The following is an 18223-nucleotide window of genomic DNA, read 5'->3' as shown; positions in this document are numbered from 1 at the left end:
ATATGTGCTTCCTGTGGAGTCAGGAATTGAGTGTAACGTCGCGAGCCATCCAGACTGTGTTAGTCTCACCCCTGCAAACGTCGTGGATGGTAAAGGGAACGCTCGCAGCTGCCTCCCCCTGTGGGTACGGTTCCTCCTACCGTATTCTGAATTGACCATACGGATGGTCAGCAGCTGCCTTTTACCTGAATCTTCTCCCTTAAGAGACTGGACGGCCTCGGAGGCGGAGATCCTTGCCCCGCAGCCCTCTGTCTGCACAGGGGCTTCAGTACAGAGAGGTCGGATGGGTGAGCATGCGGATGAGACGCCTGTTAGGGTTATAGCTGTATAAACACAGTTTTGACAAAGTGGTCTCTAAAAAGGAAACAAAGCGCATTAAGACGTCCTTACCGCAGACTGATTCATTTAAGTTGTGTTTCATCCTCTTGCCAGCTTTAGAGCGGAGACGTCTTCATGGTGGGCTTCACGGTGGATGACGAAGTTAACAGTCTTGAAGTTCTCATGTTGTTTTTTAATGCATATTTTAGGCAAGAGAACACCTTGGAGGGGAATCCTGTTATTTGGGCCACCTGGAACAGGAAAATCCTATTTAGCCAAAGCTGTAGCCACAGAAGCAAATAACTCAACGTTTTTCTCAATATCTTCCTCTGACCTGGTCTCCAAGTGGCTAGGTGAGAGTGAAAAGTAAGTAGTAAGCTGATTTTTTTTAAAGTTTTTCTTTGCTTGGTAGTCATTATATCAGTCTATAAAGTAACAGGTTTCTTAAGTCATTAATAGGCCTTCCAAAAAGTGCTGTAATACAGGTGGTATTAATTTCTCTGTCACACTGTTCCCTAGCTCAAAATTTATTTCATAGGGAAGAGAGAGCAGATATGGCACACGTATGGAGAAGGAAACGGCAGCCCCTCCAGCACTCTTGCCTGGGAAATCCCATGGACAGGGGAGCCTGATGGGCTGCAGTCCATGGGGTCGCAAAGGGTTGGGCACAACTGAACACTATTAGAGTTCCTATTGATACATTGTTTTATTTTAATGTTTTCATTGTCATGTGTCATTGGCTAATTTTTAGAAATTGAAACTTTTAATTTATTTTTAGGCTAGTTAAGAACTTATTCCAACTTGCCAGAGAGAATAAACCTTCGATTATCTTCATTGATGAAATTGATTCTCTGTGTGGTTCAAGAAGTGAAAATGAAAGTGAAGCTGCACGAAGAATCAAGACAGAATTCCTAGTCCAGATGCAAGGTAGTGCTCGGCTGATGCAACCTTTGCCCAGTTGCAACCAGCTCGGTATAAGTAGTGAAGAGACTTATGTATATGCTCACTTATACGGGAAACAATATAAATAGAAGGAAAAAGTAGACTTCAAATTTAAATCTTTTGAGAAATATTTTGAAAACAATATTAATAGTATTTTCCCACAGTTTAGGAGATTCTCCTGTTGGGAATATTTATATCATATTCTAGTAGTATGAAATATGGTTAAATACAGTTTTTCAGAGAGAGACTCTCAAGGAGAGGCATTTTTAACAAAGGAATACCACATTCATAAGAGAAGATGCAGATGAGGTTTAAAGAACACTGAAATGACAGATTACCTGAAACTGTCTATTTTGCTATAGGGGTTGGCGTGGACAATGATGGAATTTTGGTTCTGGGAGCTACAAATATACCCTGGGTTCTGGACTCTGCCATTAGGCGAAGGTATGACAATACAGGGAACACCGTGTTTCTGATCACAGTGTGCTAAGTGGATATTAATTCCCATTCTGTCTAGCAAGGAGGCATTCTGATAACTTTAGAATGTTTGCTTAAACATTAAGCACCAGTGTGCTTAAACCCTGCTGACCCCTGACTTGGACAGGAGAGGCAGGCATTTGTTGTCAATGTGCTCTGGGTATTTTCCCTTTATTACCCTAAATATCTATGTTTAATTATGGTGGATATGGGCCCATTTAATGTATTCAGCTTAGCTCTGTATAAAAGAGAATATCTAAATATCTTGCTTAGTTCTTGGAAAAGTAATTTTTAACAGAAATTAAATATTATCATATGGTAATATTCTTGATGTAGTTTTTCTTTGACTTTAAGGTTTGAGAAACGAATTTACATCCCTTTGCCTGAGGCCCATGCCCGAGCAGCAATGTTCAGACTGCACTTGGGGACCACTCAGAACAGTCTGACAGAAGCGGACTTCCGGGACCTTGGAAAGAAAACGGAGGGTTATTCAGGGGCAGACATAAGTGTCATTGTGCGGGACGCACTCATGCAGCCAGTCAGGAAAGTGCAGTCAGCCACTCATTTTAAAAAGGTGAGGAGCGCTCATCTGTCTTTCCGTATATTTTTAAAATCAAGTTTCGAGACCACCGTTGACTTGTCTTTGAAGAATTTTATGAAGATTTCAGTTTTGTGTGATAAATAAGTGGATTTACATAATGGACATGTGGCCGTTCCACTGGGATAAATTCTCCCAATGTGTGTTAAAACTACTTGGTGCGAGTACTTTGGAAGCATGTTAACCGTACATTTATACCTCCTTATCAAAGTGAAAATAATGGTAGCTAACTGTCGTTCAAATGAATTCACGTGCTTGGCACTGAGGTCCCAGCCACTCTCCCCTCACACTCCTCCCGTGCATGCGTGGTCTCCTGAGTGACATGGCCATATAGGGTTTGAGAGGGGATTGTGTGCGGTCTTGCCGCTGCTGCTGCTGAGTCGCTTCAGTCGTGTCCGGCTCTGTGCGACCCCAGAGACGGCAGCCCACCAGGCTCCCCCGTCCCTGGGATTCTCCAGGCAGGAACACTGGAGTGGGCTGCCATTTCCTTCTCCAATGCGTGAAAGTGAAAGTGAAGTCGCTCAGTCGTGTCCGACCCTCAGCGACCCCAGGGACTGCAGCCCACCAGGCTCCTCTGTCCATGGGATTCTTCAGGCAAGAACACTGGAGTGGGTTGCCATTTCCTTCTCCAGTGAATGAAAGTGAAAAGGGAAAGTGAAGTTGTTCAGTCGTGTCCAACTCTCTGCGACCCCATGGACAGAAGCCCACCAGGCTCTGCCATCCACAGAATTCTCTAGGTAGGAGTACTGGAGTGGGTTGCCATTTCCTTCTCCGTGCAGTCTTGGGAGACAATTTAAGTAACTGTAGACTAGGTAATTTGGACCTACACTCTTGCTGAGAATAGCAATCGCAAATATGTTCATGAAGGTAGATGTGAAAATCCCAAAACACTGTCAGCAAACCTAATCCATCAGTATATGACAAACTAACACGTCACAACTCTGATAAACATATGTGTGTCTGTTGTATACCATGTGTTCAGTTCAGTTCAGTCGCTCAGTCGTGTCCGACTCTTTGCGACCCCATGAATCACAGCACGCCAGGCCTCCCTGTCCATCACCATCTCCCGAAGTTCACTCAGACTCACGTCCATCGAGTCCGTGATGCCATCCAGCCATCTCATCCTCTGTCGTCCCCTTCTCCTCCTGCCCCCAGTCCCTCCCAGCATCAGGGTCTTTTCCAAAGAGTCAACTCTTTGCATGAGGTGGCCAAAGTACTGGAGATTCAGCATTAGCATCATTCCTTCCAAAGAACACCCAGGGCTAGATTAGACTGGTTGGATCTCCTTGCAGTCCAAGGGACTCTCAAGAGTCTTCTCCAACACCACAGTTCAAACGCATCAATTCTTTGGTGCTCAGCCTTCTTCACAGTCCAACTCTCACATCCATACATGACCACAGGAAAAACCATAGCCTTGACTAGACAGACCTTAGTCGGCAAAGTAATGTCTCTGCTTTTGAATATGCTGTCTAGGTTGGTCATAACTTTTCTTCCAAGGAGTAAGCGTCTTTTAATTTCCTGGCTGCAGTCACCATCTGCAGTGATTTTGGAGCCCCCCCAAAATAAAGTCTGACTTTATTTCCACTGTTTCCCCTCTATTTCCCATGAAGTGATGGGACCGGATGCCATGATCTTCGTTTTCTGAATGTTGAGCTTTAAGCCAACTTTTTCACTCTCCTCTTTCACTTTCATCAAGAGGCTCTTTAGTTCTTCTTCACTTTCTGCCATAAGGGTGGTGTCATCTGCATATCTGAGGTTATTGATATTTCTCCCGGCAATCTTGATTCCAGCTTGTGCTTCTTCCAGTCCAGCGTTTCTCATGATGCACTCTCCATATAAGTTAAATAAGCAGGGTGACAATATACAGCCTTGACATATTCCTTTTCCTGTTTGGAACCAGTCTGTTGTTCCATGTCCAGTTCTAAGTGTTGCTTCCTGGCCTGTATACAGATTACCATGGTAAATAATTTATTTTAAAAAATGAGGAGCTTGAATTAAACCCTGAATTTGAAGCCTGACTCCACAATTTATCATTTTATCTACTTGACCAAATTGTGTTACCTTGTAAGTCTCTCTTTTTTTGGTCATCTCTTAAGTAAGGGTGGTAACACTGCTCTGAAATGCTCGTATGAGAATGAAAAGAGGAGGATCCGTAGCGCAGCAGTCACGGCACCTGCACAGTCCAGTAGATGCTGCCATCTCTCCTTCCATCGTCTCATCACTGAGAGAAGCACAGTTAGCTCGGGACCAGGTTTTATGCCACAGCCGCCGCGTTTCTCCTTAACATTCTCTTTGCCATTTAGAAGGAGCTCAGTCCTTCCCTGCTAAGAACTTTCCGGTCAGTTCTCTGTATTACTGTTGGGGGCAGCTTATACAACCCCAAAGCCAGGCCCTTGTTAGGAGGATGAAGGTGAAGCAGCCAGATCTCTCACCGTCAGGCCTTCCGTATCCCAGTCCAGCAGACCTCTATGGCTCCGTCTTCTCTTGTGCTTTCCGATTAGTAAGAACGAGTTTGCCTGTGATTTTATTTGTTAAATGTATCAGCGCTAGTCTGGGCCGAGAGGTAAGTCAGAAAGTACGGTGGTCGAAAAACACAAAAATCCCTGCCACTGAAATTTTTGTGAGAGAAGACACATAGTAAAATACGTAACAAGTAAAGTGAAATGTTTAATTCTCTGCCCCTACCCCAATCCTAAGGCAGTGTTTGAGACCGATGGTTTAAAACAAGTGCGAGGACAAAGCAGCCTCTGACTTGATATGTGTGTGGTACAAGCTGAAAATTATGTCACTATCACAGAGGTTCTTTTTCTGGATATTACGAAAATTCTTTACTTTAAATCAGTTATGAGTTATAAGTTCAGCTAGCACTTAAATTACACTGAGCATTTAATTTTGTACTTATATTTGAAGGAGTTTTTGTTGGAGAGACAGTTAATTTCACAATAATAAACCTCCCAAAGATCACAGAAATTTCTTACTATGGAAAATAGAGTAACTTAAAGGAATTTTAAAGTAGATCTATTTTTTATTAATTTTTATCGATACATTGGGGTATAGTTGCTTAACAATGTTGTGTTAATTTCAGACGTACAGCAAAGTAATTCAGTTATACGTACACATGGATCCGTTCGTTTTCAAATGCTCTTCCCATTTCGGTTATTACAGAACACTGAGCTCTTTCCCTGTGTTATACGACAGGGCCTTGTTGATTTTCTGGTTTAAATGTAGCAGCGTGCTGTGCAGCTCTGTCCTTGGTGTCCAGGATTATCACCACTGAATAGCCCTTAGAAAAGAAAAAAGGTATTTTTAGGCACAGGGGATTTATACTTATTTTCTCCCTATGATCATGTAAGTAATTTATAAAATTTCAAATTTATCATCAAGAAAAACATTAAAATCAAACACAATCTACCCCATCACCTGGAGATAATTGCACTTTTTGTTGTATATTCTGTTTATTTTCAAGAACTAAGCATTTTTAATAAAACATGATAATAGTACATGTTCAGATTTCCTGATAATGGCTTAAATCTTAATATTTATTCAATTTGTTCAAATAAAGATCTCAAATGACTGTTTATTGCAGGTTCGTGGACCTTCGAGAGCTGATCCGAGCAACACAGTAGATGACCTGCTCACGCCCTGCTCTCCTGGCGACCCTGGTGCCATTGAGATGACGTGGATGGACGTCCCCGGGGATAAGCTTTTGGAGCCAGTTGTTTGCATGGTTTGACGTTTTGTTTGCTTTTAAGAAGAATTTATGTAACATTATATTTTATAATTTGTCAGATAAAACTTTCAGTTTTATAAAATTTAGTTTAAAAATGTTAGTATGATCAGACATGTTAAATAGTAATACTTCAAAGGTTATAGAGATTAATAGAATCTAAAGTGTCAAATAATTATCTTTAAGTGTTTTTTTGAGCTTCAAGGAAAGTTTAATTATAAGTGAAGAAGCTGTTTTTTAAAACATACAGGTTTCTGGCGTAGGTCTCACAGTAATATTGTGAAAATGTTTCTCCTTGAACCTCTGATCGAGTAAAACGTCCAGAAACACTGCTGTGTGAATCACGGCATTCATAGCAGCGCTTTCCTGTCTTCTCAAGGCGCCACAGAAAGTTTAAATAACGCAGTGCTTTTTTAAAGGCTCTGAAAACAACATGTTTATTGTAAGAAGTTACATTTCTGTAGTTTATATTGAAGGGGTTAAAATATTCATAAAATATTGCATTTTTATAGTTTCTATTGAGGAAATGAAAAAATCTGTAAGACTGCAGGGGGCACAGGTTTGATCCCTGGTGAGGGAACTAAAATCCCACACAGCATGCTGCCGAAAAAGAAAGAAAAGATACGTATTTATTATGAGTGTTCAGTTTTTTCCCCAAAACTTTAAACTTTTTGTTTTGTATTGAGGTGTAGCCAGTATGAACATTGAGTTTTAAAATCTTCTCTTCGTTAAAGATTTTTCAGATCTATATGTCAAAATTAACAGTAGCTTCCACATGATATGCAGATCTAGGTTTATAGACACATGTATATAAGCTTGTGTGTATGTGTATATAATAATATATCTGTAAACATCTAGAAATATGTGTTAATTAACCACTGCTTATCTGAGAAATTATTTAGAAATCCTTTATTTTTTAAAGCTTTTATTCTTTTGATCATTTTTCCATACTATTTTACGGGAGACATGGTCTAAAAGTTAATTTTTTAATAAATTTTTTATGTTGATATATTTTCTTAGCATTTTGATTATGATTTTAGCTGATAGTTAAGCTTTTTGATAAGTTGGTTTTGATTAAATTGTATTACTCTGTTTCACATATGTGAATGAATATATCCCTTCTGAGTTGCATTTTGACAGCTGCTTTCTTAAAAAGTAAACATACAGCCAGAAGAAGGATCGGGGTTTAATTCTGGAGGCCTTGGTCCTTGGGTAAAGAGGACTATACTTCCTTGGGTGCCAAGGAGCCTTTGAAGGTTATGATCAGGACGGGGTGAGCAACTGAAAGTTTGTAAGCAGAGGAATGGCATAGTCGAAGTTGCTCTTTGCAAAGAAAGGAAACAGGAGAGTTTATCAGTAGTCCGTGACACGGTGCGGATGTCCAGATTTAACCTTAGGCGAAAGCTAGTGATGATAATGCTACGGATGAAATGGTTTTATTCAGTTAGATCGGTGACTAATCCTCCCCGTTCTTTCTCCTGACAGTCGGACATGTTACGGTCACTGTCGAGCACGAAGCCCACAGTCAACGAGCACGACCTGTTGAAACTAAAGAAGTTCACAGAGGATTTTGGCCAAGAAGGCTAGACCGGAGGCAGCGGGACGGCGCTCACCACGCGTGTTCTCTCTTTGACAGGCAGTTTTGCTTTTCCTGGATGGCAGTCAGATTGTTTCCGGTAAAACTCTTTTACCACAGAGAAACAGATCTCACTTCAGCGTTCCTTCAAGTTCATACGTACTTTTGCTCCATTACCAATAAAATCCTCCTGTTAACAAAAATTATAAAATAACGGGCCATAGGAAAATGAGTGATAAACAGAAACAGGGAAAAAAAGAAAATGAGTGATATATAAGTGGCAGGAAAATAGAAATTACCCAGTGAGAAGAAAATTAAAATTGATTGACATACAAATATTTTAAATTGTTGGGAATAGTGGTCTTTGCAAGGAGCATTCTTTTTTTTTTTCCAACTAAAATGAAATGGGGCTTTTTCATATTTTGAAAAAAAAAAATCTTAAGCATCATTCTCATCAAAATAAAATTCATTTGCTTTACTAAAAAAAATTTTAAATGCTTTACTCTCAGGGATGGGCAGTAAGACAGCAGAGAGCACTGTGGTCAGGCTTGGAAGGCCCTGGACTGCGTTGTAGCCAAGGGGCTGGCTCACTTTTGATAGGGTGGCTTGTTTCTCCATGTTGATTTAAATAGTTTCTATAAAAGCTGCAAGCTTTTTTATATTTAACTAAGTAATACCTTTCACTGTGCAATCTTTAGAGAAAGACTCTCTTAAGTTAGGCGTTGTCTTTGTTTTGAAGAAGAAAATTGTCTCTCTCAGTGTCTTTTTGTAGTAAGATTGACCAAAACAGGTGGTGAATAAATAATGTACTTTTAAAATAATTCTGTCGTGAAATACTGTATGGGAACCTTTACCTAAAGGAACACACGGCCTCCCTTTGGATTATGGAAAGTTTCTTGTATGTGATATCGGGGTGTGTGTGTGTGTATATATATATAAATTTTTTTAATATAGGATAGCTAGAGTCTTGTCTTTGACCTTGTAAGTTCAGGGAACAGCTTGTCCTGACCACACATATGTTATCAATGTAATGTTTCATGATGCTTTAGAAATGAGCTGATAGTCTCCTTAAATAATAAAATGCAGACATGATTTTATGTCATTTTAATGCCCTCCACTAGATAATCTGAGGGGGTGTGTTACACACTTCAGCACCAACACTAAGTTGTGCCTTGTCCATTTGCGTTGGCCTCTCCACGCACAGTCTCCCCAAGCCAGCTAGAATGCGGCCCTGCCCTCGCTGTGAAGTTCTGCCCCGCAAACGCCGTAGGGTGGCTTGCATCTTAAAGCCTGTTGCACATTATACATGTTATGCTCCGTGGTCGCCTTGGGGTTTTCTGTACAGATTGTTTTTGTTGATATTAAATGGAAATCACGGGCCCAAAATACGCTGTTCTTACGTGAAGTAAATGATATAACCTACTGTTGGCTATATTCTGTGTATGCTGCTTTATTTCGGGATCTTCTGTGTAGGAGAAAATATATCTAAATTGATTAGACACAAGAGATTATTAAAGATTATTAATTAAAGATGTCTCCATGAAAATTCTACTTTAGCCGCCTCAGAATCATACAGTATTGCTATTAAAGTCTTGTCATTAAGAGAATTAGTATAACTGTGTTATTATAAACTGTATAGTAATTGAACCTAGAATTCTCTGTGAATCCAGTCTGTCTGAGGGAGGGTTTCGCCTCAGTCCCCCAAGCAGCGTGCAGGTGCAGCACTAATGACAAGTGGAGGGCCCACCACTGAATCCTCCTGTGTGCTCAGCATCTGTGTCACTTTTAGCCATTTTCCACATTTCTGGTTTTGAAACTGTTTCTAGAATCTTATTAATTTTAAACTTACGCTAGAATGGTGGAGCATAGACCATTTCCATGTGCTCTTTATGGGCAGATAACTACTCAGGAGGAAGCTGGATGTTCAGGCTCTCTCTGCCTGGATGTTGACCATTACGATTTTTGCTGTTGTTGAGTTGCTCAGTCCTGTCCAACTCTTTGCAACCTATGGAGTGCAGCACACCAGGCTTCCTTGTCCTTCACTATCTTCCAGAGTTTGCACAAACCCATGTCCATTGAGTTGGTGATGCCATCCAACCACCTCATCCCTCTCGTCCCCTTCTCCTCCCACCTCAGTCTTTCCCAGCATCAGGGTCTTTTCCAGGGAGTCAGTTCTTCTCATCAGGTGGCCAAGTATTGGTGCTTTAGCTTCCATTGAACATTCAGGGTTGATTTCCTTAGGGTGGACTGGTTGGATCTCCTTGCAGTCCAAGGGACTCTCTAGTCTTCTGAGCCAACAAGTAGAGTTGACTCTCCTTTGCAGTAGCATGGTGCTTGACACTGTTTATTATTTCAAGCTTTTACTTAATAAAGGCTTGGAAAAATTAAGGGAGTTATATCCATATTTATCAACTTCCTAGATTATCTTTGAGAGTTTTCATAAAAGATAATTTGAACTTGCTTTGTTCCTGCTGGTCTCCTGCCGTGGTGGTGAATGTCAGTCTTTGTTCTTGGAGCTGAAATCAGAGGTGTGCCAGAGCTGGTTGGCTCCTCTTAGCCCCAAGATCCAGGTTTTCTTCTTCCTGACCGCCTGGGCAGCTTGAAACCTGTCACGGTGGCTGTGATCTTCACCGCAGAATCCAGCCAGTTTCCATTTACATGGCGTGGCACAAAGCAAGAACCGTAGTTTTAAATAGAAAAGTTTGTATTTACTGTGTTTACAGAAATAAAGGAGAAACGTTATGTCTCTGAAGAGTCATAAAAAGCATTTAATAAAATTCCAGCACCATTTGTGATTTTTTTTTAACTTTATAAACTAGGGATTGAAGAGAACATCTTATTTTAATAAAGAACATCTACCAAAGAAAGAAAAACTCTAACAAAGACCGTACTTTATTGTGAATTATTGAGAACTTGGCTCCGCAGGCATCAGGAAGAAGACCAAGGTGCCTGCTGCCACCTCTCCTTTTCAGTTTTGTGCAGGAGATTCTACATAGTTGTAGGAAAATAAAAGTTTAGGGTTAAAAAGGAAGAAACTCAATTGTCATTCTCAGGTGGCATGACTATATGTGTAGAAAATCCAAAGTAACAGAATCTGAATTTAACACGATTAGAAGATACAGGTTAGTAAGTAACAACTGTATTTCCATATTGTAGCCACGATTAGAAACGGAAATGGAAACAAGCCCCGCCCTGCTTTATTTTTCTATGTACTTACCGTCGTCTCACATAGTGTGTAATATACTGTTTCTCTTATTTGTGATTTCACCTCCTCACGTTTGTTCCAGGAAAGCTGGGGTTTTCTTGTCTCTTTTTCTCCTCTGCTGTCCCTTCAGTATCTGGAACAGTACTAGTGCCCGATGGGTGCTCAATAAATACTTACTGAGTGAATGAATCTTTGTATATTTCGTAAGTCTGAACACTTTACAAAGGATGTGTATAATTTTTGCCCCTCTTTCTCTCCCTGCAACCCTACAATTTTTACTTGTAAAAGAAGAAAATTAGGGATGAAAACACATCAAGAATTTGGTGGTTTAGTTGCTAAGTTGTGTCCAACTCTTGTGACCTCATGGACTGTAGCCCACCAGGCTCCTCCGTCCATGGGATTCTCCAAGCAGGAATACTGGAGTGGGTTGCCATTCCCTTCTCCAGGGGATCTTCCCGACCCAGGGATCAAACCCAGGTCTCCTGCATTGCAGGTAGATTCTTTACCACTGAGCCACCGGGCAAGCCCACATCAGGAACAATGGCTAAATCTGTGTGATAGAAGTATGGATACTTATTCTTTTCTTTGTTTTTGTCTTTACAGATGTTAATTTCCCCAAATTAAAAGTCTTTAAGAAAGAATTGCAGTCAGCTTGTCAGCTGGACAGGAATTTGTCTCCTCTGGAACCTGATGAAATAACAAAAGGAAAGATTTTAAGGAAAAGGGGACAGGAAGGGTATTCACCACACAGACGTACTTTGGGGGAGTGTTCATCCCCATCGCCTACAAGGTTGTGGGGACGCCCCGCCTCTGGATCCAGGGACCACAGTGAGGACGCCCTCCTCTCCTCCTCAGGTGGCGGACCCTGCCTGGGCCCCCGATCCAGGGAGCACCGTGAATAGGTCCTCCTCTCCTCAGGTGGCGGACCCCACCTGGGCCCCTGATCCAGGGAGCACAGTAAGGTCCTCCTTGCATGGCGGACCCCACCCGGGCCCCGATCCAGGGAGCACGGTGAGGAGGTCCTCCTTGGGTGGCGGACCCCGCCCGGGCCCCGATCCAGGGAGCACGGTGAGGAGATCCTCCTTGGGTGGCGGACCCTGCCCGGCCCCAATCCAGGGGGCACTGTGAGGAGGTCCTCCTCTCCTCAGGTGGCAGACCCCACCTGGGCCCCTGATCCAGGGAGCACGGTGAGGAGGTCCTCTCCTCAGGTGGTGGACCCTGCCTGGGCCCCCGATCCAGGGAGCACCGTGAAGAGGTCCTCCTCTCCTCAGGTGGTGGACCCCGCCTGGGCCCCTGATCCAGGGAGCACGGTGAGGAGATCCTCCTTGGGTGGCGGACCCCGCCCGGGCCCCGATCCAGGGAGCACGGTGAGGAGATCCTCCTTGGGTGGCGGACCCTGCCCGGCCCCAATCCAGGGGGCACAGTGAGGAGGTCCTCCTCTCCTCAGGTGGTGGACCCCGCCCGGGCCCCTGACCGGCTTTGGCTTTTCAGTCTCTGCTGCGCAGTCCGAGTCTTGAGCACCGCAGAGATGACAGGACTTTAAAAACAAGGTCACAGCGGCGTCAACAGCATCTAAGTAAGTGGATGGGACTCTGGTAGCTAATTATTGTCTGTGACCTTACGGAATGAAGTGCCCAGTGAGGGGAAGACATTGAGAAACTGCAGGAGACGGGGGTTCCATCCCTGGATCAAGAAGACCCTCTAGAGGAGGCAGTGGCTCCCTGCTCAAGTCCTCTTGCCTGGAGAATCCCACAGACAGGAGCCCGGCGGGGCTACAGTCCATGGGGTCACAGAGAGTCGGACACGACAGCATCTAAACAACGACAGTACTAAACAAAGTGAAGGCATAAGAGCTTTGAAGGCTGCTAACTGGAGACCGGGGCCCTCCATGGCTGTGCTGAAAGAGACAGCCGTAGCCACAGTACTGAAGTTATCAAAAGCAAAAGTCAGCATTTGATCCTGCAGGCTGCCAAATGATATGCTGGAATACACAAATTTCATCAAGATTTTTTATGTGACGGTAAGGAAATTGACTCGATGGACGTGAGTCTGAGTGAACTCCGGGAGTTGGTGGTGGACAGGGAGGCCTGGTATGCTGCGATTCACGGGGTCGCAGAGTCGGACACAACTGAGCGACTGAACTGAACTGAACTGAAGGAAATTTAGTTGAGTAGGAGCCATACTATTGAAATACTTAGATTTGTGAGGCTTTGGAAGATCCTGAGTATCAGGCAACATGTGGAGGGCTGTGTGGGAATGGATGATGTTGGTGACGAGCCAAGAGTCTGGATGGGGAGCTTGTAGCTAATGACTGAATTTATCAGTATGGGTTCAGTTAACACACTCAGGATTTAGGATTTTGGTTTGAGCAGCTGAGAGTGATTTCAGTTGTTTGCTAGCCTCGTTGAAGAAACTGAACTTGACCGTCAGCTGCTCTGAACTCCAGTAAGGTGATCCCTGAGTTGGGAAGATCCCCTGAAGAAGGGAAAGGCTACCCACTCCAGTATCACAACTGAGCAACTTTCAAAAAAAAAAATGTAAAAGAAAAAATCCCATATCTAGGAGACAGGAGTGCTGGAGTAGATTCATCATGCGAGAGCCACTCACAAAACCACATGTTCCTGGAAGAGAGCCAGAACCCAGCCCCTCACGTGGGCCACTGACAGGTGAGAGGCGTGCATTCCAGAGTGTGGGCAGGGCCTTCACTTTCATCGGGGCTGGAGCAGTCTCTCGGTTGCAGAAGTCAAGTAGTAGCAGTTAGCACAAGCTGGGGGGACTTGGTCACCACATTAAGCAGAAGGGCTGGAGTGATAATCAGACTGGACTTTCCTGCAGAGATCATGACCAGTGTGATTCAGTGATGGCAGGGTCCTTAAGACCATCACTAAGGTGCTGCAGCAATAGTATAAACAAAAAACTCCTAGCCTGGTTGAGCAGAGGTCTGGCCGTCGTAATTTCCAGACCTGAATCAGGTCATAGAATATGTGCCACTTGAAAGAAGTGGAGACTGTGTCTTCTGAGTCTTCTGCCAGAACATCTCAGGTTCAGTGGGAGCTTTGCCTTCAGCCTTCCCCAAAGGGTGTGGGGCTGCTTCCGGCTGCTGTGAAATAAAGAAGGAATACTTGGGTTATTGGACCGTGACTCCGAGCTAATATTCTTTTTTTTTTTTTTTAGTGTTACAGCTCTATTTTATTTAGAAGATAGCAGGAAAATCCATCTTCAAGGCATGAGGGCAGGTCGATCCAAAGGTGCGAAGAGGAGAGCGCCCCAACACGTGGGAGAGGGAGAGAGCGAGCTAGCTTTGGCTCCTCTCTTTATATGTTCCCCCACCCCCCACCCCGAGCCTGTCCTATGTAAATTGGGCCAGCGGGAGTGTTGTTTTACCCGAGGTCCTCACTCCAGTCCTCGGGCCTTCCTTTGTTCTATTTTCGTGGGTTTTTCCCTTCCTTGTCTTGTGAAGTTGCTCAGTCGTTCCCGACCCTTTACGACCCCCTGGACAGTAGCCTGCACCAAGCTCCTCTGTCCATGGGATTTTCAAGGCAAGAGTACTGGAGTGGGTTGCCATTTCCTTCTTCAAAGCTAATATTCTTTACTGGAGAATCAGGAAGCCCTTGTGGTCCACTGTTCAAGAGAGAACTTATGGGGAGAAAGTGATAAGTGCAGTGGAGTTTTGACCGGACGCTGCGCCATAGCAGGCCCAGGGGGACTCTGAACAAGTCAGCCGTGGTCAGGGTCATCTTGGCCGTTCGCTGGTCCAGGGAGTGAAGGTTACTGGAAAAAGAAAGGCCCCTGGCGCTCCACCCTCCTGAGAAAACAGCAGAGTAGTATTTACAGCCCTAGGAGAAATCCCACAAATTCGTGCCACCGTTCAGGACAGGAAGCCAGCTGGTGTGGTGGTGTCCAGCGGGGCCCATTTAACTCCTCAGGGTGGACAGTGCAGAAAAGGAGCAAGCTTTATAGAACATCAGGGCCTACCTGCTTACATGCTCTTCTGCTTGCCTAATGTATCATTAAGATGTATCTGAGATGGTTGAGAATTGAAAGAGGTGTGTTAAAAAGAGTACAAACGCATGTTCCTTGGTGGTCCAGTGGTCAAGATTGGTGCTTTCACTGCCAAGGGCACAGGTTCAATCCTTGGTCAGGGAGCCAAGATCCCACAACGTGATGTGGCCCCCACAAAATAATAAACTATTCAAAAAATAAAAATCCTTAAAGGGATACAGGTGTTATATAAGCTTAATCTTACAAAATGGGTAGTAATGCCAGGTTTCAAAAATTGATGGAACAAGAAATAGAGATTTTTACAATGGTGAGAGTTTCAAATGTAACCAACAAGAATTCTAAATGGTGATATTTACTATGAAAAATTGGGAGGGAGAAGAGAAAGGTTAATGTAAGTGAGCTAAAACATCTATCAAAACAGGAAACAATGATGTCTAAGGTCAACAAATCAGGATATAATACAATAAGCAGATACGGTAATAACCCCCCCAAATGACTTCAGTTCTCTATTACTGCATTAGGCATTCCAAAACCTCATGGCTTGAAACACGACTTTCTCTCTCGGTGGGTCAAGAGCCCGGGGGAGCTTGGCTGAGCAGCTCTGATCAGGAGCCTCTTGCATGGCTGGGGCCAGTGGCTGGAGCTGGGAGCATGTCTGGGACAGTGGATACCTCTCTCCAAGTCTCAGGTTCTCTCCAAGCGATGGGCGCAACACCAAACACACTCAGGAATTGTTCCCACCGGAAGTGTGTAATCTGAACCCAGCCAAACCATAGACCTGACTGCTGGTTACAGGAAATTCAGGGGAGAGTGAAATAAAGCACATCACGGGGAACCAGTCCGGCCAAAGAGCCTGTAGGACATCTGCTAGACAGCTGGCCTGGCCTCCAAACAGTCAGTGTCCCTACCAAATGGAAGGTTGAGGGGATTTTCTAGGTTAAAAGGGTCCTCTAGGCCAGAATACTGGAGTGGGGAGCCTTTCCCTTCTCCAGGGGATATTCCCAACCCAGGGATCAACCCAGGTCTCCTGCATTGCAGGCAGATTCTTTACCAGCTGAGCCACAAGGGAAGCCCTAGGTCAAAAGAAATTGAGGACAACCCAGAACCTAATGCACGGTAAGAACATTGATTTGAATCCTGGTTTGAGGGAAAAACAGCTGTAAAAGACACTGGAGGTAATTGAAGAAATCTGACTACAAACTAGATATCAGATACTGTGGAATTACTATCGTCTTGGATGTGATTGTGATATTGTGAGCACGTTGGTGTTTGTGGGGCCCTTGTTTTCAGGGGACACACCTGAATGCTGCACACACAGAGATGGGGAGGGAAGCCCATGATGTCTGCAACTGCTTTAAAGCTGTGCCTACCCACATTCACACCCCACACAGCAAATGTGACTGAGTAAATAAACAGGACTGAAGGGTGAAGGATCATTTCTGAAGGAGATGAAATTGAAGAACTTAACACAGACCCAGGACTTCCCTGTAAACAAAGTCGGGAGCTGTCCTGGTTGTATACGACTGAGCACAATCCCGGTTGAAATGGTGAGGTACTTGAGTGTAGGTACTCCTTGATATGGGAATAGTTGTGTCCTAGAATGCTGTCAAAACTCTAAGACTTATATCCTACTTTTCCAAAGACTTCTATAAAATTGCCAGTGGCTTCTTGACAGATTTATGGCCTAAGACACCCTGTGTTGCAACATTAAAAGGCTTTCCTGTACTGGTGAAAGAAATCAAAGAGGACACTAATAGATGGAGAAATATACCATGTTCATAGATTGGAAGAATCAATATAGTGAAAATAAGTATACTACCCAAAGCAATCTACAGATTCAATGCAATCCCTATCAAGCTACCAGCGGAATTTTTCACAGAGCTAGAACAAATAATTTCAAGATTTGTATGGAAATACGAAAAACCTTGAATAGCCAAAGCAATCTTGAGAAAGAAGAATGGAACTGGAGGAATCAACCTGCCTGACTTCAGGCTCTACTACAAAGCCACAGTCATCAAAACAGTATGGTACTGGCACAAAGACAGACATATAGATCAATGGAACAAAATAGAAAGCCCAGAGATAAATCCACACACCTATGGACACCTTATCTTTGACAAAGGAGGCAAGAATATACAATGGATTAAAGACAGTCTCTTTAACAAGTGGTGCTGGGAAAACTGGTCAACCACTTGTAAAAGAATGAAACTAGATCACTTTCTAACACCGCACACAAAAATAAACTCAAAATGGATTAAAGATCTAAATGTAAGACCAGAAACTATAAAACTCCTAGAGGAGAACACAGGCAAAACACTCTCCGACATAAATCACAGCAGGGTCCTCTATGATCCACCTCCCAGAATACTGGAAATAACAGCAAAAATAAACAAATGGGATCTAATTAAAATTAGAAGCTTCTGCACAACAAAGGAAACTATAAGCAAGGTGAAAAGACAGCCTTCAGAATGGGAGAAAATAATAGCAAATGAAGCAACTGACAAACAACTAATCTTAAAAATATACCAGCAACTTATGCCGCTCAATTCCAGAAAAATAAACAACCCAATCAAAAAATGGGCCAAAGAACTAAACAGACAATTCTCCAAAGAAGACATACAGATAGCTAACAAACACATGAAAAGATGCTCAACATCCCTCATTATCAGAGAAATGCAAATCAAGACCACAATGAGGTACCATTTCACACCAGTCAGAATGGCTGCAATCCAAAAGTCTACAAGCAATAAATGCTGGAGAGGGTGTGGAGAAAAGGGAACCCTCTTACACTGTTGGTGGGAATGCAAACTAGTACAGCCACTACAGAGAACAGTGTGGAGATTCCTTAAAAAACTGGAAATAGAACTGCCTTATGACCTAGCAATCCCACTGCTGGGCATACACACCAAGGAAACTAGAATTGAAAGAGACACATGTACCCCAATGTTCATTGCAGCACTGTTTATAATACCCAGGACATGGAAGCAACCTAGATGTCCATCAGCAGATGAATGGATAAGAAAGCAGTGGTACATATACACAATAGAGTATTACTCAGCCATCAAAAAGGATACATTTGAATCAGTTCTAATGAGGTGGATGAAACTGGAGCCGATTATACGGAGGAAGTAAGCCAGAAAGAAAAACACCAATGCAGTATACTAACGCATATATATGGAATTTAGAAAGATGGTAATGATAACACTGTATGCGAGACAGCAAAAGAGACACAGATGTACAGAACAGTCTTTTGGACTCCGTGGGAGAGGGAGAGGGTGGGATGATTTGGGAGAATGGCATTGAAACATGCATAATATCATATAAGAAATGAATCGCCAGTCTAGGTTCGATGCAGGATACAGGATGCTTGGGGCTGGT

At 43.3% G+C, this 18223-nt stretch overlaps 1 protein-coding gene across 1 annotated transcript in view; it reads left to right on the top strand.

Moving 5' to 3' along the window:
- The window catches only part of VPS4B (vacuolar protein sorting 4 homolog B), a 33442-nt gene extending 22414 nt beyond the window's left edge, over window positions 1–11028 (top strand). Inside the window, exons 6-11 of the mRNA XM_018039376.1 lie at window positions 528–684; window positions 1097–1245; window positions 1623–1704; window positions 2092–2311; window positions 5922–6062; window positions 7548–11028. Of these exons, the coding sequence (XP_017894865.1) occupies window positions 528–684; window positions 1097–1245; window positions 1623–1704; window positions 2092–2311; window positions 5922–6062; window positions 7548–7649 (851 nt within the window). The 3' untranslated portion in view covers window positions 7650–11028. The remainder of the gene's footprint in view (window positions 1–527; window positions 685–1096; window positions 1246–1622; window positions 1705–2091; window positions 2312–5921; window positions 6063–7547) is intronic.

Source organism: Capra hircus, chromosome 24 (genome assembly GCF_001704415.2).
Source record: "Capra hircus breed San Clemente chromosome 24, ASM170441v1, whole genome shotgun sequence".
In the NCBI taxonomy this organism is placed as follows: Eukaryota; Metazoa; Chordata; class Mammalia; order Artiodactyla; family Bovidae; genus Capra; species Capra hircus.
This window is presented reverse-complemented; position numbering and strand designations above follow the sequence as displayed.